This window comes from Myotis myotis, unplaced genomic scaffold (assembly GCF_014108235.1).
Source record: "Myotis myotis isolate mMyoMyo1 unplaced genomic scaffold, mMyoMyo1.p scaffold_m19_p_3, whole genome shotgun sequence".
Classification (NCBI taxonomy): domain Eukaryota; kingdom Metazoa; phylum Chordata; class Mammalia; order Chiroptera; family Vespertilionidae; genus Myotis; species Myotis myotis.
The window spans coordinates 209,894,754-209,913,614 of NW_023416335.1; the positions used below are offsets into that span (position 1 = coordinate 209,894,754).

General features: G+C 64.1%; 2 protein-coding genes across 2 annotated transcripts; both read right to left on the reverse strand.

Moving 5' to 3' along the window:
• Positions 1 to 254: 254 nt before the first annotated feature.
• SHISA8 (shisa family member 8) lies at positions 255 to 6,603 on the reverse strand. Its single transcript, XM_036301910.1, has 4 exons — positions 5,698 to 6,603; positions 3,024 to 3,157; positions 1,904 to 2,050; positions 255 to 1,647 (listed from the first exon to the last, which is right to left on the reverse strand). The coding sequence occupies exons 1-4, from the start codon at positions 6,216 to 6,218 to the stop codon at positions 1,271 to 1,273; spliced, it is 1,179 nt and encodes a 392-aa protein (XP_036157803.1). The 5' UTR covers positions 6,219 to 6,603; the 3' UTR covers positions 255 to 1,270.
• An 8,666-nt stretch (positions 6,604 to 15,269) lies between these two features.
• Positions 15,270 to 17,782, reverse strand: TNFRSF13C (TNF receptor superfamily member 13C). Its single transcript, XM_036299839.1, has 3 exons — positions 17,650 to 17,782; positions 17,087 to 17,311; positions 15,270 to 16,654 (listed from the first exon to the last, which is right to left on the reverse strand). Exons 1-3 carry the CDS (start codon positions 17,780 to 17,782, stop codon positions 16,473 to 16,475), a joined length of 540 nt encoding a protein of 179 aa, XP_036155732.1. The 3' UTR covers positions 15,270 to 16,472.
• Between the last annotated feature and the right edge of the window lie 1,079 nt (positions 17,783 to 18,861).

Sequence of the window (18,861 nt, forward strand, 5' to 3'; positions counted from 1 at the left end):
GTGGGAGGGGGTCTGAGGCTGCCTGCACCCTAGGGCCCCTCTCCACCAACACATGCTCATAGCCTCCCCTCCTCCGACCGCCCACCGCCTGCCATGCCACCATCGGGCCACAGTGGCAGAGAATATGGAGGAGCCAGAAACAAGTCAGCTGGGGGACCTTGGCAAGCTACTTAGGTCTCAGAACCTCAGTTTTCCTTATTGTAAAGCCATACACCCATGAGCTTCTGTGAGATCTGAATGAAAGAAACGGCAACAAACGGGGGCCATTTTTATTAAAACAGTATCCCATGCCTAGGGTACACAGAGGGCAAAGGCCCAACTGGGTGGCTTTGTTGAGTTCACACAAGGCCCACAGCCCAACCCTCAGCCTCCCCAATAGTACCTGTCACAGAAAGCCGATGTGCGCAGGCTGCTGGCACTGCCCTGGGCCACAGCCAGGTGCCTGGAGCCTGCCTGGCAGGAAAGGGGAGAGCTGGCAGTGCCAAGCATGTGTGGTGTGAGCACCCCTGCGGGGGCCCTGCCAGGGCTCAGGGTCCAGCATCACCATCCCCTTTCCCTCCAGAGCAGCTACTGGGCGGAGGCTCTGACACCCTGAGCACCAGCTGTCCACCGGGCCCACTGCCCACACCCATTAGGGGGGTGGCTCTGGGCCAAGCTGACCAAGTGGCCTGCAGGCCAGGGGCCGGCCCAGCGCCAGACGATGTCAATGAAGATCAGCCTGGCTCGGCCAACTCAAGCTGTAGAGTGGGTGGTCGCTGGAGGGGGTGCTCACCTTCAGTCAGGGGCATGGACCCTCCAGCCCTCACCTGTGCAGGAGCCTCAAGATGGCTAATTGCCTCTCCCCTGGGCCCACTGGTGTTGGCATTCAGCCCTTACCACCTCCTCCAGCCACTTCTCCCGGCTCCTAGAACCCCCTCTCCCCCATAGCTCTGGGGAACAGTCCTCCGCTCTTGCATATGCTGTGCCCTCTGCCCGCACTGCCGTCTGTCCAGTCAGTGACCAGTACCTGCCATCAGCCCCTCTCAGAGCCAAGCTGGGGCTCCTTTATTCTCAGGGATGGGAACCACAGAAAAGGGTTTATTTACATGCGAACCGGGGCCCTAGGACGCCCAGGACAGGCCCTTTCTTAGCCCCACAGGCTCCAAGGCCCCCAGTCCAGCCTGGGCAGGCGGAAGGGCTGGACTTAGGTGGAGGGCGCCCCTAGCCCCCGACCAGGCTGATGGCGGATCCTTGGTAGAGGGAATGCTTCGAAGAACCAGCAGCCCCGTCTTCATACGGTGACCTCTGCTTTGCTGTTGGTGCTCAGGTGTCCACGAACCGCGCAACTGTACAGGCCAGGGGGCTGCGGGCGGAAGGCCTTGGGCAGCTTCTCCACGCGCCGGGGGTGGCCGGACCGCCGGGGGGCAGGGGCGGCCTGAGCCACCAGGTGGCCGCGAGGAGATGGCCGAGCCGGGCGGCCGGTGGTCCAGGCCTTGCCGTGGCCCGTCGGGGCGGGGCCGGCGTGGGGCGCGTAGCCGGGCGGGGCCCAGGGGCAGGCGTCGAGCAGCGCGGACAGGTCCTCTGGGGGCCGCGGGGGCCGCGCCGGAAGGGTCAGCGGGGCGGGGCCGGGCGCCGGGAAGTGCGGGTAGAAGTCCTGCGGGGCGGCCTCTGTAGGGACAGAGCGGGGGTTGGGGGCGGGGCCTGCCGCGGGGGCGGGGCCGGGAGGGGCGGTCTGATGCGGGGCTTCCCACGCCTGGGGTCGGGATGCCTGGGGTCGGGATGCCGCAGGGGTCGCCGCCGGCCTGCGGATCAGGACGTGGGGTGCGCCCGAGGCCCAGCGCCATGCGGAAGCTGCTGACCCGCAAAGCTGGGATCTTTGCAACCCGGTGGGCCCGGCGCTCCTCGCACAACCTCGGCCACTCACCTGAGGCCTTGAACGTGGCTGCCTTGAGGGTGGCGTACTTGGCGTAGTCCGGCTGCAGCGTCAGGCTGCCGCTGCCCTGCAGCCGCGGGCCGCGCGGGGGCCCCGGGGTCGCCGACCCCAGGGGCACGTGGGTGTGGCGTTTCTTGTCTAGAGCGGGAAGGGGGCAGATGAGACTCAGCCCGCTGACCGGGGACACACTACCCTCTCCCACAGCCTCTCCCAGCAGCAGTTCAGTTGGATGGCCATTTGGGTGAGACAAAGCGGAACCTGTCTTCGTGGCAGAATCTCCAGCGCCGGTAACAGGGTCTGGCTTATAGTAACATGCATAGCAGCCAGTCCTGAGTGGGTGCCGATCTAATGGGCCACTCGCCAGCATGTTAGCTTGAGCCAGGCAGAGGCCCCCAGACCCGCTCCTGGTGCCTGATGGCGATGGAGGGGGTGGGAGGATTAGAACCCACAGTGGGGGTAGGGGGGACAAGGGGTGCAGTCAAGCCCGACTCTACAATCAGAGGCCAAGAGGGAAGCTTCAGCCTGGAGGGAAAGGCCTGCAGGAAGCCCTAGACCAGTGGTTCTCAACCTTCTGACCCTTTAAATACAGTTCCTCATGTTGTGACCCAACCATAAAATTATTTTCGTTGCTACTTCATAACTGTAATGTTGCTACTGTTATGAATCGTAATGTAAATATCTGATATGCAGGGTGGTCTTAGGCGACCCCTGTGAAAGGGTCGTTCGAACGCCAAAGGCGTCGTGACCCACAGGTTGAGAAACGCTGCCCTAGACCCTGGCCAGGCAGACCCCAGGGTGCTGAGCCTGGAACCACAGCGGAGCCAGGGATCCCTGAATCAATCGGGAACCTTCCTCACAGAGTCCTTGAGGCTGGAGGTTGCAGGACCCCTGGGGGTGGGAGTAGGGAAGGGGGTTCTCGCCACCAAGGAGAGCTGACCAGTTTGCCCAGCCCCCACTCACACACCTACAGAGGCCGCAGCTCATTTTCATTTGGAAGCAGCTTGCTCTGAGCCTCTTCCTCCGGCACACCCTTCCCTGGCTCCCAGGCCCATGTCAGACGAGGGAGGCCTGCGCTGTACGTCATCACATGCCTGCCCACCAGCCTACTCACCTGTGCTGTTGTGGGGGGAGCCTCGGGGGAGGCCATCGCACATCTGCACCTGGACACAGCTGCCCAGAGGTGGGCCCAGAGGCGGGGGCAGTGGCTCCCGGGGGCCTGGCTGCTTCAGAAGTTCCGTCAGTGTCCTGTGGGGAGAGGGTGAGGAGAAGCTTGCGGGGAGCACAGGCCTCCCAGCCTCCAGCTGCCCCATCGGCCAGGCCCTGCCTATCAAAGGCCAGCCCCCACCACCACTGCCTCACCGTGCGGCTCTGGGCAGCTCTTTCAACCTCTCTGGGCCTCCCTTCTCTCTGTGATTGACCTTACACCTCTCGTTTCCACTGCCAGGCACCACCTGTGGCCCCAACACGGCCACCTCACAGAGCACTCAAATGAGGCCATGTATAACCAGGGCCACTTTGTCTTCCAAGCCCTCCCTGCCCCTTCCTGGAGTCCACTCTCCAAAACCCTCCAAATGAGCCTCCTGTCCCAACACAAGTTCTGTGAGCCGATCAGTCTCCTGGACCTGGCTCCCCCGGCTGCTGCTGCTGACAATACCCTTTCCTCCATCTCCTCCCATAAAACCGCCCATTCTTCAAACCTGGCCAGAAGGCCTCTTCCAGGAAGCCTAAAGCCGGCCTACCTAACTCCCCTCCTGCCGCAGGGGCTTCTGCTGGGTCCTGGGACAGAGCTGCCAGCACTGGCATGGAGGACAGACAGAAGGGAAGGGCAGTCAGGAGGTGTCCCTGTGGCTGCCCAGCATCAAAGGCTGTGTGACCTTGGGCAGTGGCCTCCCTGGGTACCAGGACATCCAGCCCCACCCCAGCTGTGACAGCATCTAACTTAGCCTTCCCAGCAGACAGCCAGACCTAGCCTTCAGCCCAGCTGCTTCAGCGCCCGGAACCCATGATTTTCTCCTAGCTCCGTCTGACCCTCCTTCTGGGGTTGGGGCCTCAAGTGACTGGTTTGTGAAGAAGCACACTGGGGTGGGACACCTGGGGCAGGGCAGTTTGGCTGCAGCGTGGCAGGTCTGAAAACCCACGCCTACCTGAGCTGACCTTCATGCCCCGCCCACGCCTCGGCTGCCCATCCGTGTTCTCTCATCTCTTGACAAACACCCCTCAGCCAGCTCTCCCAGAAACCTGAGCAATCCCCATGCCTTTAGGCCTTTGCACAAACTTTCTCTAGGGACGGACTCCAGCTCCCCTCTAAGCCCTCTGCGAAACCTTTCCTACCAACCATCAGTCTCAACAGGCAGAATTACAGGTGAGATTTGGGGGGGGCGAGGGCAGAGCACAGGGATTCACAACACATCACCCATGAGTTCAAGTTGGGTTCCAGGTCTCCCCATAGGAGAAAAGGGAGTCGGGGCACATGGGTGCCTGCAGCTCAAAGAGGAAAGGACTGCCCGGCCACAGCACACATTAGGGCTGGGCCAGCTCTTCCTGAAGTTCCCCGGACCTGCTTCCCGATGGAGGAGGTTCAAGGTGAACATGTCAGGAGGCTGCCCCGGCCACCCCATCTATCCCATCTTAGCCCTCCGTTCCTGCTGCCCACTCTGGTCAAGGACATGCTCCATCTCTCCCCTCACCCAGCAGGAGGGACTCCAAGCTCCAGAGGCCCAGGCCCAGGCCCTGCCCCTGCAGCATCCGGGACCCAGGCCGAGAGCCCCCACATCACAAAGGCAGCACAGACACGGAGGCCAGGGTCCCAGGCAGCCCCAGCTCTGCCCTGCAGCCATCTGGGAGTCGTGGGCTCAATGGTCTGAGGACAGGAGGTCCAGTGGAGTGCGGCCGAAGCGCTCTCCTCTGCCCCTGAGGCCTCGGAGAGGGAAGCATCCACAGCTGGCTCACCCAGGCATAGAGGCCTCTCTCTACTGTCACTTCTAAATACCAGCCTGTCACCTGCAGTGTCAGGAGCCTACGTGCCCAAGGGAGACAGGACCGGAGTGAGGAGGGCCAAGGACCAGGACAAGAGGGTGGCTGGGGGCGGGTGTGTGAGTGTGGGGTGTGCTGAGGGCTCCAGGCTCAGAATCCCGGAGTCCCTGAGGAAAGAAACCTGGGACCTGCACATCCCACTTGACACAGAGCTCAGCACCCAGCCTGCACTTGTCTAGGCCTCCCACACGGCCATCCCCTTTCTGCACCAGGGGACCCTCGCCTGTGGGTACTGAGTGGGGTGAGTTGGGGGGCCTTCTGAAACCCCAGGGAAAGGTCAGGCCTGAGTCACAGTTATGGGAGGGCAGGGAAGGGGGTGGAAGGAGGGAGGGAGAAGTGAGGGGAGAAGCTGGAGAGCCAAGGGAGGTGCAGAACAGTCCTCCCCTTCCATTCCCTCGGGGCCCAAGACACCCAACAGGACATAGCCACGCCCCCACTCCGCTAATGGGGCTCGGACCCCAGACCTCCTCCCCTGGGCGCGGAAATGGTGCCCCCTGTCGGGCGACCGGTCTTCCCCGCCCACACGCGGGAGGCGGCCCAGCACCCAGCTCCGCCGGAAGGTCAAGGGGAGACAGGGCGGTATCAGCTGTCTCCCTCCGTGAAGTGCGGGGTGGAGGAAACAGAGACAGACCGAGACGGGGAGGGAGACCCGGAGGAAGAGGACCAGGGTTCGAGGGGGGCGCGAAGGATGGAGGGTGGCGAGGGGGCGCCCCCGGGCAGGCAGGGCCGTCCGGCGGGAGGGGCGCGCTCACCTGGTCACCGTGCGCCGCGCGCGCGGGCTGTGCGCCCTCTCCAGGCCCAGGCGCACCCCGATGCCCGTCAGCACCAGCAGCGCGGCGACGCCGCACACCGCGTAGACGGCCGTGTGGCTGCGCTCGCGGCCCGGGTCCCGGTGCGCGGCGGTGTCGCGGGCCCGCGCGGGCGGCCGGCCGGTCTGCACCCAGGCCGGCGTGTCGTAGTTGGAGCAGCGGCTCTGGTCCAGGCGCCGCGGCCCGTCGTGGCAGCAGAAGCGGTAGCCGCACGTGCCGCAGCAGAAGTTGTAGGCGCCGGAGCTGCAGTTGAAGGGCGGGTCCCACTGGCCCATCACGTCGTAGTAGCCGCGGCAGCGGTCGCCGCGGGCCGGGGCCGCCGTGCCCGGGGCCGCGGGCTCCGGAGCCTCGGGGGCCCCCGCGCGGCCCGACGGCGGCCGCGCCAGCAGCAGCCACAGCCCGAGCGCCAGCCGGAGCCCCGGGCCGTGGCCCCCGCGCGGCCCCCGCACCCCGGCCCGCTCCATCGGGCCCGCACCTTCGGCTACAACGCCCCTCGCATGGCGCGCGCCGCGGCCGCCGGGATCGCGGGGGGCCGGCTGCCTCCTCGACCGTCTGTCGCCTCCGAGAACCCCAGGCCCGCGTGGGCTCCACCTGCTCTCGGGCCGGTGAGTCCTCCGCCCGGGCTCACCTCGGACCTGAGGCGGCCGGTCGGCGCCCCGGGACGTCCCCGGGCCGGGAGGCGGGTCGTCACCTGCGCGCGGGCCGAGCCTCGCCCCAAAGCGGGGGAGCGGGCGGGCCTGGCGGGGGCGGCGGGCCGCCTGACGGAGCCCTTCCCGCCGCCCGCTCCGCTGCCCGCGCTCTGGCTGCGGCTGCGGCTGCGGCTCCGGCTCCGGCTGCGGCTCCGGCTCCGGCTCCGGCTCCGGCTCGGCGGGCTGGGCGGGCGGGGGAGGAGGGAGCGCGGGAAGGAGGGCGGGAGGGAGCGAGCAGATCCGGGGAGGAGCGCGGCGCCGCCAGGGGCGGGAGGGGCGCGGGCCCGCGGGGCCGGGGCGCCCCCCGGGACCCCTCCCGCAATCATTCCCGCAGCTGGGCGCTCCCGGGATCGGGACTGTGGCTGCGGACACGGGCCCGCCGCGCGCGCGCCTGCGTCTCCCAGGTGAGCGGACGGGCAGCCGCGGGAGAGGCGGTCATTGCCGCCCGCCGCCCCTCCGCCGCGTCCTCGTCCCTCCGTCCGTTCAGATCGGGACCGAGAGGTGAGACCCGAGGCAGGTCCCTTCCCCGCTCTGCACCTTCGGGTCCCCTCCGCGCTGCTGCGGCGCAGCGTTAACCTGGGGGCTCGCGCCCGGTCCCAGAATCTCCTGGACGCCGGCTTGGGGTCCTGGGGTGTCCCCGCACCTGGCGCGCTGGCCTTGGCCTTGCCGGGCCCCCTGTGCGTAAGGGGGACCACCCCAGCCGGCCCCTGCCATCGAAGAGGGGGGCGAGGCCATGGCGGACCCTCTGTCCTGCCCCCTGCAGGCCCTCTGGTCCTTTCACAAGCGCTGGGCCAGGTGCTGGGGCGGGTACCCAGGTGGACAGGCGGGGAGCTGGCGAATGCGACCAAGAGCAGCTCTTTGCTTCTCTCTGCCTCTGTTTCTGATCTTAACATTAAGAAGAAAAAAAAAACCCCACTTCGTAGGGGGCTGATTCGTCTAGCGCCCACTCCAAGAGGCAGGGGTCAATATGGTGCCTCCCATTGTCCACATGGGGATGTGGAGAGGGTTCAGTTCTGCCAGTGTCTCCACAAAGCGCAGGCCTCCCCCATATACACCGAATGAATGAATGAATGAATGAATGAATGAATGAATGAATGACTCTAGTCTCTAGTGTCTATAACGTGAAGACTTTGGGCTCATAGGGTCCGCTCCCCTTTGCATCTTCTCTTCACTCAGCGACTGGGATCAGCTTATAAAAAGGGAGGAGGTGGGAGAAGAGGGAGGAGGATTTACATTTTAAGGAGGATCAGGTCCTGTTGCTGAGACGAAGGGCTGACAGACTAATTTCAGGTATTAGTGGGCTAAGACAGGAAGGGGGGTGAGCTCTCTGCAACACCCCCTCAGGGTGCTTGTGTCCTGGCCAATGAGACAGCCTTCCCCCCCCCCACACACACACACACACAACACTCCTCAGATCCAGCCCTGATGACCCTGGCCTATTAAAAGACTGTTACAGATTTTGAGAAAAAGAAAATAAATGAGCAAAGGGATGAAATGAAATCACCTTCATCCCCTCACCAGGGACCACTGATGCTGAGGTACGTCGCCGCTTCCATGCCACCTTGTAACTGGGTTTAGTCTGCCTTTATTTTGTTGTTCAGATCTTCTGTTACCATACATTTGGCTCCCTTTATTCAGTTCACTTTCCGATGTCAAACTTCCCGTTGTTGTTCTGTTGAGAACTCTGTAGCTATATTTGCTGATGCACCCTTTCCTGCTTCCTTAGGGAGCATTCCTCGAAATAGACTCCATGGCACAATCCCGTCGGCATCAGTGCCCCCTCACACTTTCTGCCAAGCTGCCCTCTAAGTCACCAGGGCTCCGAAGGCGGCCGGTTCTCCACCCTCTCCCACCCTCCTGCTGGGCACGAGGTGTAAAGAGGCTTGTCTCTGCCTCCTGGGACGGTGGCCTCTTCCCAAGTAGGGTGACTCTGCTGGGCCCAGAGCCCCTCTCCATGTGTCCAACAAAGAAGCAGAGTCCAGTCCCCTCACCCCACGGACTGAGGTCCCACCTCCAGCTCCTCCCACATCCACGCTTCCTCCCCAGCTCAGTCTGGTTCATGGTCAGCCAGCAACCAGAGATGCCCACACCCACCAGGTCCGTCCATGCCAGGCACTCAGTGCTCTCTGCATATGAACACACAGCCTGGGGGTGGCGGGCAACAGGGAGCAAAGGTGAAGACAGACCACAGCTGGCTGGCTGAGCCCTGGGAGGTGGCCAGTTATCCAGCTGACACCACCCCCCCCACCCCCCCGCAGGTACCCAGCCATGTGCCGGGCAAGGGGGTGTGGACATGGAGCAGCCCAGCTTCCAGGCTGCCCTCCCTGGGCCTGGGGTCTCCCTCTGTAGCAGAGCACTTGCCTCTTGTCTCCTCAGCTCACCACCCCCCAGGCCTGTGTCACCAAAAATTGTCCATTGATCCAAGCTTAAAATAACCCCTGGCATCTGCAGTGAGCCCCGCAGGGCGGGCAGGAGACTGTCTCTGAGCCTGAAGGGCACCTGCCCCACCCCCCAGCTGCCGCTTGCGTGTGCGGGAGTCTGCGTGCGCATGAAATTGAGTGAGGGTGCCTGTCCGGGGCTGGTGTGGCTACGGCTGCCTTCCCTGCACCAGGCACATATGTACACGTGTGTGTCAGCGTGGATGCACCTGCGAAAACATGTTCTTTCCTTGCTGCTGAGCCCTCCCTCAGTGCCCAGCTGTAGCTCAGGGAAAGCCTTGCTGGCCCTCACTGTCCCCACTTTAGATGGGGGTGGCCCCTCTGCCCAGCCCTGGGCCAGGGGGTTTGGCGTTTCCTAGAGAGAAACCCGAGACCCAGGAAGGGGAAGTGGCTGCTGTGACCCGCACAGAGCCAGGAAGGGGGGGGGTCTGGCCTGGAACCTGCACGGTGAGCCCCGACCGGCCTTCTGGCCAGTTCACTAGGAGCAGAGGGAGAAGCTGGGGGACCCCGGCCCCAGCACGTTCCTACACCCTGACCGCACGCCCACACCTGACCAAACCTCTGACCCATGCCCAAGGCACCCCGGCTCCTGCGAGCCAACTCCTTCATTTTGGAGCCAGAATAACATCCATTGCAACTTCTGCTTGAATAGAGCCGTGGGACCTGTCTAGGCCTCAGTTTTCCATCTGCAAGATGGGCTGCTCGCACCTCTTGGGCAGGGTACAGGGAGAAGCCAGGGGGTCGGTGACTGAGAAGCACGCAGATACAGGCGGCAGGTGGGGCCCTCACCGCTGGGCTGGGCAGCTGGTGACTGCCACCGAGGGGCCATCCACGGTCTCAAAGCCTCGCTCCCGCCCGCTTTGCGTCTATTTCCTGGCTGGTGGGGGCGGGGATTGCAGGCAGAGGCCCTGGGCTCGCTGCTCGCGCAGATGGGTGCCAGGCTGGAGGGGGGTCCGGAGGGGAGGGCCCTGCGCTCCTTTGTCTCCCAGAGAGGCAGCTGGTGACTCAGGCTCCAGCTGCCTGTGGGAGGAGGGGGTGCTGGGCTCCCGAGGCCTGAGCGAGCGGGGATCGGATGGGGCACTGGGAGCTGGGGCGCAGCCTCCTGCCCCAATTCCCCAAGCGCCCTCTCCCCAGCTCCCCCCCCCCCCGCGTGCTGCAGCCCTCACAGCTAATCCGTCTGCCTGGAGCACCCCGTTAGTCTCCCCTCAGGACCCTCCAAAGGCCGCAGTGAATGTGCAGGGCCGGAGCTGGCCGCCCCCAAGACCAAGGGCGGGAGCAGAGCCAGAGAGGACCGGGCGGGGCCACACGCGCGTCCATCCGGACAGCCCGCCCCGCCTGCGGGGTCCTGGGGCCCAACTGCGCGGTCAGCTCCGAGCCCAGAACGCGGGGAGACGTCCTGCGCCCGCGCAAACCCCTCGCCCCACAGTCCGGGCCATGCGCTGCGTCCGGGGCCCTTGGCGCGTGGGGAGAGGACCCCCGTGAGCGCGGAGGCCCAGGTTTGGAGAAGGTCCGGTTGGCACGTTCCCGGGGTCCCTCCCTTTTCCTCCGGCCCCGCCCCGCCCCTTTCCTGCAAGTCCGGGGGTCTCCGAGCCCCGCCCCCCCTGGCCCGCCCCCAGCCGAGCCTCTAGCCCGGCCCTTCCCTTTGGGAACCGAGGCGGGTCCGCGCCTAGCGGTTGGCAGTCGGGGTGCCGCTGGGCTGACCGCCGGAACCGCGCGGGTAACTTTCGCCGGAACCCCCCCGGATCCGCCTGGACGTCGGGGCTGGACCCCAGGTCCTCTGCAGCTCAAAGGAGCGGAGATGCTCCGAGACCCTGTGGGCGCTGGGCCCCCGGGGCGTTCCCGCAGCCTCCCCACCTTCGAGCCCGGGCAGAGCTGGGGCTGCCTGGCTCCCCCGCACTCTCCGTGACCCGGGCAGGACCTGGCGGCTGGGAAGGGGCACAGATTGGGGAGAAGTCAGATTTCAGCTCCAGTTTGGCCAGAGTCGCCCCCGCAGAGCAAATAGGAGCTCATTCCGCCCAGAGGAATGCGAGGGGCCTGGGCCCCAGGAAAGCAAGGGGGAGGCACCCCGTGGTGGGCTGGAGGGGCGCTCGGGTGCCCTGAGCAGGGCTGTCCCCGCGGGCCTGGGGCTCCGGCCTGGGGCTCACCCCTCCAGCTGCTCCCCTGCTCCTGCTCCCTCGCCCCCAAACCTCAGCACAGTCCCCTGGGGACAGAATCCAGCCGGAAAACTGCCTCAGGATTCAGGGCAGGCCTCCTACTCATCAGCACTCCCTGGAGGCCGGCTTCGTCTCCCCCCTGCGTGGGACACTCCCCGGGCCTGTGGGACCGCCCTGTGCTGTCCCTGTGCCCTGCCCTGCCTCTCCCATCAGACAGGGACCCAATGCCAGGCCTGGGCTGACCTCCCAGCACCCGAGTGGCCCAGGCACCAGCAGGCGTGTGAGTGACGGGGTGGTAACTGCTGAGCCGGAGCCCAGACCAGCTCCGAGAAACCCACTTCCCGGAGGGGATGCTGAAGGGGGTGGGGGGGCGCTGGGCAGGGGGCGCCTGTGCCCCGGGGAAGGGAGGAGGGGGAGGCATGCCTAGGTGGGGACCCTACTTGCCACATGACCTCTTTAATTTTGGGGGGAAATTTTTTTTTATTGATTTCAGAGAGGGAGAGAAACATCAGTGATGAGAGAGAATCATTGGTCGGCTGCCTCCTGCACACCCCACTCTGGGATCGAGCCCGCAACCCGGGCGTATGGCCGGACTGGGAATCCACCGGGAATGGAACCGTGACCTCCTGGTTCGTAAGTCGATGCTCAGCCGCTGAGCCACGCCTGCCCGACTAACCTCTTTCCGTCTTGAACAGCGGGTGGCCCTCCGGCTCCATTTTGAAGATGGGGAGACAGGCCCAGAGAGATGGCACCAGCTTCTGACGGCGAGGGCCTGGCAGGGCCATCCTGGCGGAGACAGGGAGGGAGGGGTCAGGTTCCTCCTCCGGCCGTGCCAGCTGGGCCTCCCCGCCCCCACCCGGAGCCAGGCTGCAGCGCAGGAAGTGAAAGGCGCCTGCAGGAAGCCAGGGGGAACCGAGACTTCAGCCGCCCCACCCAGACCCTCCTTCAGGAGAAACTGGCCAGGCCCGGGGGCAGGGGGCGGGCGGGGGGCTGCCTCCCTCTGTCCCCACCCCAACAAGCAGCTCTTCCAGGCTCTTTGGACCCCTCTTACTGCAGGAGACCAGCTGGAGAGAGAAATCTCTGAGTTAGAGATGAAAGAAGGAGTAGAACCTGGGCCAGTCCCTGACGCCGGCCCCTCACTGAGGGCACCTGTGTCCGGCCCCTCACTGAGGGCACCTGTGTCCGTGGCCTTCTCGATGGAGCAGGGGCAGGGCCCGAGCCTGGTCTCGCCCAGCTCCACCACTGCTCACTGTATCTCAGGCCGGACCCCTTGACCTCTCCCGGCCTCTCTTTTCCTGTCAGCAAAACGTGCCATCTAATCCCCGTTTATGGACATGAATTGGTCCCGATGTGCAGAAAAGCAATTCAGCCAACAGGAGCCTTTAAAAAGGTCAGGCCGTGCCCAGCCAGCGTGGCTCCGTGGTTGAGCATCAACCAATGAACCAGGAGGTCACAGTTCGATTCCCGGTCAGGACACATGCCCAGGGTTCAGGCTCCATCCCCAGTAGGGGGCGTGCAGGAGGCAGTCAATCTATGATTCTTTCATCATGGATGTTTCTATCCCTCTCTCCCCATTCCTCTCTCTGAAATCAATAAAAACATTTAAAAATAAATAAATAGGAAAGTTGAGGCCTTTGGCTGCAACAACTCTTCTTCTGGGACACAGAGACTTAGGCAAAGATTTATGTACAAGAAGGTGCTACCGCCGAGCAGCCGGTTGGCTCAGGGTCCCAGGTTTGATTCCAGTGAAGGGCCCAGAGTACGCCAGAGGGTCAAGGCCTGCTCGCCACACCTATGCGTACAGGCAAGGACACAGCAGTGAGTATTGCTGTATTAAAGGCCCCCTTTGCCCTACGCATGCGCGGGGCAGGGACTCACCTTTAGGTAACCTGCTTATGTTACTGTGGCACTGGTGGCACTAATTGACATGAGGCCTCTTTAGTTTGAGCCTGTGTGTGTGTGTGTGTGTGCGTGTGTGTGTGCGCACGCGTGTATAAGGTGTCACGACAGTCAGTTGTGGCTACTTTGCTCCTAATAAACCTATTGTCATTCGCGCGTTCTTCCAATTTCCTGCCCGCAGAGGGGTCAAGTCCTGACTTGAGAACTTGTCCCCAACAGGCCCGTACCCCATTTGAAGGTTCCTGGTAGGGGCGTGTGTGGGAGGCAACCAATCTATGTGTCTCTCTCATATCGATGTTTCTCTCCCTCTGTCTCTCCCTCTCCCTCCCACTGCTCTAAAGAAATCAGTGGAAAAATATCCTCAGGTGAGGATTAACAAGACAAAAAAAGGTGCTCTTGCCTCAGTTACAACATACGGCAGTCTCCCGTTATCCGTGGGAGACTGGGTCCAAGGCCCCCAGTGGATGCCTGAAACCACTGATAGTACTGAACCCCATATATACTATGTTTTTTCCTATACAGACACGCCTACGACAAATTTTAATTTGTAAATCAGGCACAGTAAGAGATTAGCACAGTAACGAATAACACAGAACAATTACAACAATGCACTGTAATACAGTTATGTGACTGTAGCCACTCAGGGGTCTCCGCAGTCTGTACGGGCTCAGTGCTTTCCGGCACAATCGCTGCCCTGGGTCAGAACCTGTGTTGTGTTCACGCCTCCCCCTCGCAAATGTCATGTCTTTTCCATCCTAATTCAGCACTTACCACTCACGGCGGCTGCAACCTCTGCAGTCTGAGGTGCAACAGCAACTAGCACGGATTTCTTTTTCCTCCTTCACAATTTCATGGGCAGATTTGTTCTTACTGTAGACCTTAGCAACTTTAGCACAGTTCCTCTCTTTCCAAAGTAAGGCGGGAACTTTGACTTTTTCACTTAAAGGAAACACTTGTGGCCTCTGTTTGGCTTCTGTGGGTTGCCAGCATCACTGCCCTGGTGTTTGGGGGCCATTGTTAGGTAGAATTAGGGGGACTTGAACACCAGCACTCGAGGCCGTGATGGCGAAGTGACCCAGGGCAGGGAGCGCGGCCAGAGAGCAGCCGGAGGGAGGATTCCGTCCCAGGCAGGTCGGAGCAGGCCAGCGCGAGAGTTCATCACGCCACTCACAACAGCGCGCAATTTAAAACGCACAAATTGTTTAATTTTGGAATCTTCCGTTTAATATCCTTGGACCCTGGGTAACCAAAAAGTAAAACTGCGGACAAGGGGGAACCACTGTGAAAACTAAAATGAACCCAATGCTCTAGTGGCCGACTTTCCGACGTTTGTAAGGTTTTCATCTTGTTTAGGAAGTGCTTAAAGACGAGAGGAAACTCACAGTCTGACAGTCAAGATATGAACTCGTGTGTTTAGGATGATTGCAAGTACGTAGGAAATCCACCACGCGGCCTGGTGCTGCTGGATTATGGGCTATTTTTCTGTAGACTCCATCCTGGCTTGCTGTCTCAAACTTTCCGAAACAGCTACAAAATGCATGCCTTGATGTTTAAAATTAAAAACATCTGCTTGAAGCAAACACAACCGCCCCCTCCCCTCCACCAGGTGCTATAATAAAGACCAAATGAGGTCACCTTCCAAGGCTCCTTAGAAAGCAATGCCGAGAACAGAGGGCCAGGGACTGGAGGCCCTGGAGGTAGGGACCCTCTGGCGAGCTGGGGCGAGACTCACCCCCCCTTGCCCACCTCTCCCCGGGCCTCTGCTCCTGGTTCTTCCCTAGTGAACTTCCCTGTTATCTGCTGGACGACAACGGCAAGTCTCCTTCTCTGGGCTCAGTTTCCTCATCTGTGAAATGGGGGGGGGGGGGAGGCTGGGCAGGCAGGAGGATTCTCCAAGGTTCCAGTCCTTCTCCTCTGAGGGTCACAGGCCAAAGAGAACTTTGTATCCAACCCCCCCCCCCCCCCCCATTTTTCTGCAAAGGAAACTGAGACCGAAGAGGAAGCTGCATATTAGCCAGAGGTTCAGCCAGGACACCCTGGGGCCTGAGGTTTGCATGTCTAGGCCCCAGAGGCGTTTCAACCACTTGTTTCCCCTCCAGGGCCGGCTGGGGCTCCGGTGGAAAAGGTGGGTTGGGGGATGGGGTGGCCTGAATCAGCTCAGATGGAGGAGAGTGGACGACTGGGGCCATGCAGGGCCTGCCCCTCACCCTGCTGCCTACTGCGTGCCGCCTGCCCCCACCCCAGCCACCTGGCTCCGTGAGATGCGCTGGGGGAGGGAGTGGCTAGGAAGAGACCTAGAGTGTCCAGGTCCTGGGGGGGGGGGGGGGCGGGGGAACGGCTGGCTGCTGATCATCTCCTGAGCTGGGAAAGGAGTCGACTGAAGGACGGGTATTTGCCGGGCAGTTCTGATGTCAAGTCAGGAAGAGGTGAGCCGACAGCATCAATACAGGGAACAGAGGTGGCCAAGGTCCTACAGGGGGACAAAATGGTACCCAGGCCCCCTCTCCTGACTCCCAGTCCAGTGCTCCTTCCGAGGACTCGTCCCAGGGTGGAGTCCTGGTCAGAAGGGCCGAGCCTGGGTAGCAGGGCGGGCAGGGCAGGCTGAGTGAGTACCGTGTGCTCCTGAGGTGGGAGCGATGGTCTCAGCCCCCGGCCCCGCGAAGCGGCACCACTGTCAGCGGAGCAAGTCCACTGGGATGGTGGGGGCCCAGGGGCTGGCACAGACAGGCCAGGAGACCCAGCACTGGGCCCAGGACTTGGGGAGGGCAGGCCACGGAGAAAAGGGCTTCAGAGACATCAGGTCCCGCTGGCTCAGGCCACAGGCCCATGAAGAAGCCGCCTGCAGGCCCCGAGCCCTGCCCTGGGTCCGGCTGAGTGAGCTCTGGAAGCAGCTGGGACCCAGGTGGTGTCTGAGGGAGACGCCCGCTCACTGCGCCTCCAGCGAGAGTGCAGTCAGCCCCAGGGGCCGGGGCTCCAGTGTGAGCCGGGGCTTTGGAAGCTGGCCCTGGAGTGAATGGCATCACAGGTCCCAGCAGCCTGGTCCACGCTCAGGGTGGACCCGGGTACAGGCCCCTGAGAGTCAGCACAATCCAGGCTGTTCGTCAAGTCATCGTGTATTAAATCCCAAAGCAAACCCATCCACTGGCGCGGGTCAGCGCGGCAGCCGTGTGCCTGGGTTTAAAAGCAGGGCAGCTCTGAGAGTGAGTGTTAAATTCTAAACCAGCTACCAAGGCTGCATCCTCCCACGGGGTCCTTTTCCGAGACTCGCTCTGTGTGGCGGTGGCTTCCCCGCTCTGAGAGGGGCCCCGGCTCAGTGCCCCGGCCACTCAGTCACAGCCCGAGGCTCCCAAGCGCGATGCGCACCCCACGGTGCCGGTGCCGCTGGGCCCACAGTGTCTGCGGTTCTGCAGGCTTCGCTGGGAGCAGCCCGGTTCCCAGGTAGGGGGCAGGTGGACGCCGGATGAAGAGCCGAATTCAACCTCCAGCCCCGCGGCCGATGGCCCACGGGAGGGCCGGGGCCACGCCTGCCCCTTCCGTCGCTACTGCTGCTCAGGGCCGGCCGTCTTGGTGGTCACCAGCTCGGTGGAGCCCAGCTCCGTGGCTGGCACCGGGACGCTGTGGGCAGGGGGCGTGGTGGCTGGGTTTTCTCCGGGTGGAGGCCAGACGGGCGCGGTGGCATCAAGGGGCCCAGAAGAGAGGATGATGACGTTGTCCAGGGGCTCTGGGGGGGATGCAGGGTCAGGAATGGCCCGGCTGTCCCAGACCTCCCCGCAGGCCAGCCCTCCCGGGGAAGTGGAGGAAGGCTCCCTGCAGGTGAGGGGGGAACGCGATGGGCCCTCAGGACAGGAAGTGCTGAGCGGGCAGCCAAGTGGGGGTGCTGACGGGGAGGGAGGAAGTATGGCAGCCAGTCTGCCCCCCCAGAGGCCAGGACAGACCCTCTCGCTGGGCTCCCCGCCTGTGACTTCCTCATGGGGATCTGGGCCACAGCTGTTCCCGCCCTGGGACTGGGCTCGGCCTGAGACCCTCAGCGCAGCTCCTCGCCCCTGTTGGTACCCCCTGCCCCCCAGCCCTGCCGCCCCCCAGCCCTCCCCCTCTCCCCCTCCCCCATCCTCTCCGGCTGGGCAGTGCCGTCGGCCCCTGGCGCAGAACTCACCGTCCAACTCCGTGTCCGGGGCCTTGGGGGGCTTGGGGGGCGCGGGCCGGCGCAGCCGCCGCCAGCCCAGCGCGGCCACCAGCACCAGGGCCAGCGCCAGGCCCAGCAGCGCGGGGGCGCCCAGCAGCAGCGCGGGCAGCGGGAGCGCCTCGGCCCCGGCCCCCGCGCCCCCCGCCTCCTGCGGCTGCACCGCCGTCCCGGGCGCCCGGCTGCTCGGCTCGGCCGCTAGAGGGGGGGCCGGGGAGGGGGGGAAGGGGACGGAGAGCGGGGAGGGGCGGGCAGGGAGGAGGCGGGGGTCGGAGGGAGGCGAGGCTGGACGGGAGGGAGGGGGGACGGGGAGGGGGAGGGGGGCGCAGAGAGGGGGAGAGGGACGGTGAGGGCCACGCGTGCCGCTGGTCCCCACCCAGGCCCCGGCCCGCGACCCCCAGCTCGCCGCCCCCCCTCCGGCCTGGGACGAGGGGTGCGGTGCCTGGGCTCCGGGTCCCCGGTCCTGCCCCCCCCAGCCACCCCGCCGTCCCCGAGGCCACCCGCGAGCAGAGCAGCCGTCGCGGGGTCGCTCCTACCCGGCCGGGGCTCCGGGGTGCGGAAGAGCCTGCAGGCCACGCAGCCGCGGACCAGCGGGTCGAAGCACTGGGTGTTCGCGCACTGCGTGGGCGCCGGCCCGCTGCGGCCCCGCCGGCCCCGCGCGCGCCCCATGCTGCCCGCCGCGCGCCCCGCTGGCACTGAGCCGCCTGGGCTGCCCGCAGGGAGGAAACGGGGCCGCCAATCACGCCCGGCCCCGCCCTCCGCCTGCTGGGGTGGGACCACTCCAGCCGGGCCCCAGGGCCCTGCACCCCAGGCCGTGCTACCTGTGGTTCCTCCATTCAAGCACTCAACCATCACCCGGTTGGTGCCCACTGGCCCGGCCTCTGCGGGACTGGGACGAGGGCCCTGCGGCCAGTACACGGGCTCCCAAGGCCAGCTGATGGCCACGGGCACCCTCCAGCAGCAGCTCCCCACCTGCCTCCTCCTCTGGGGAGCCCTCCTGCCTTTCCCAGGCAGAGCCGGCTCAGGTCAGCAATCGCCGCCCGAGGGCCCACATGGGCTGTGCCCCCAGGGGACGTCCACGCTGCCCTGTGACGGGCACCGGTGCTGGTCACCACCATGGGGGGTGCAGGAGGGCTTAGTGGAGATGAAGAGGCGTTTTCTGGATGGAGGGGGGCTGCTTAGAGAAGCTTGATAGAGAAGTGGCCCCAGGTGTGCAAAGGCCTCAAGGCCCAAACGTGAAGGCCAGGGAGTGCTAGGGAGGCCCGGCCGGGGGCCTGGCCGGGGTTCAGGAGCCCCCTCTGGCAGAAGGCAGGGGAGCTCACACATTGTGCTACAAGGAGCGGAGGGCACAGGGGGTCAGGGGCCGCCAAGGGCCCAGCGAGAGCTCTGCCTCCAGACCCTAAGCAGGAGGGACGCTCAGGTCAACAGATGGACAAGCAGACGGAGACCCAGGAGACCCCCTCCTCGCCCCCCCAACTGCTTTTTCCCAGGACTGTGTGCGGGGCTGCTCACCTCGCTATCTCACGGAGGTCCCTCAGGTCTGTCTTTCTTTTCCCGTGTTTGGGTTCCCCACCTTGTCTCTCAACCCTGTCTCTCAGACTGAGACACACACACACACACACACACACACACAGACACACGCACCCCCCCTCAGCATCCTTCACTTCTGCTGCCCCTCCGTGGGGTAGGGGCTGGCAGAGACCCTCAGCGTGGAGCTCAGCTTAGTGCCTCATGGGGGGCCACACCAG

Excerpts from the sequence above, each read along its gene's own strand:
- TNFRSF13C (XM_036299839.1), bottom strand. The coding sequence starts at position 17,782 with ATGGGGCGCGCGCGGGGCCGGCGGGGCCGCAGCGGGCCGGCGCCCACG. Across the intron at positions 17,312-17,649 it reads CACCCCGGAGCCCCGGCCGG|CGGCCGAGCCGAGCAGCCGG; the intron begins GTAGGAGCGACC and ends CCCCCCCTCTAG. Across the intron at positions 16,655-17,086 it reads CCCGGACACGGAGTTGGACG|AGCCCCTGGACAACGTCATC; the intron begins GTGAGTTCTGCG and ends CATCCCCCCCAG.
- SHISA8 (XM_036301910.1), bottom strand. The coding sequence starts at position 6,218 with ATGGAGCGGGCCGGGGTGCGGGGGCCGCGCGGGGGCCACGGCCCGGGG. Across the intron at positions 3,158-5,697 it reads GCGCGGCGCACGGTGACCAG|GACACTGACGGAACTTCTGA; the intron begins GTGAGCGCGCCC and ends CTCTCCCCACAG. Across the intron at positions 1,648-1,903 it reads AGCCACGTTCAAGGCCTCAG|AGGCCGCCCCGCAGGACTTC; the intron begins GTGAGTGGCCGA and ends CTGTCCCTACAG.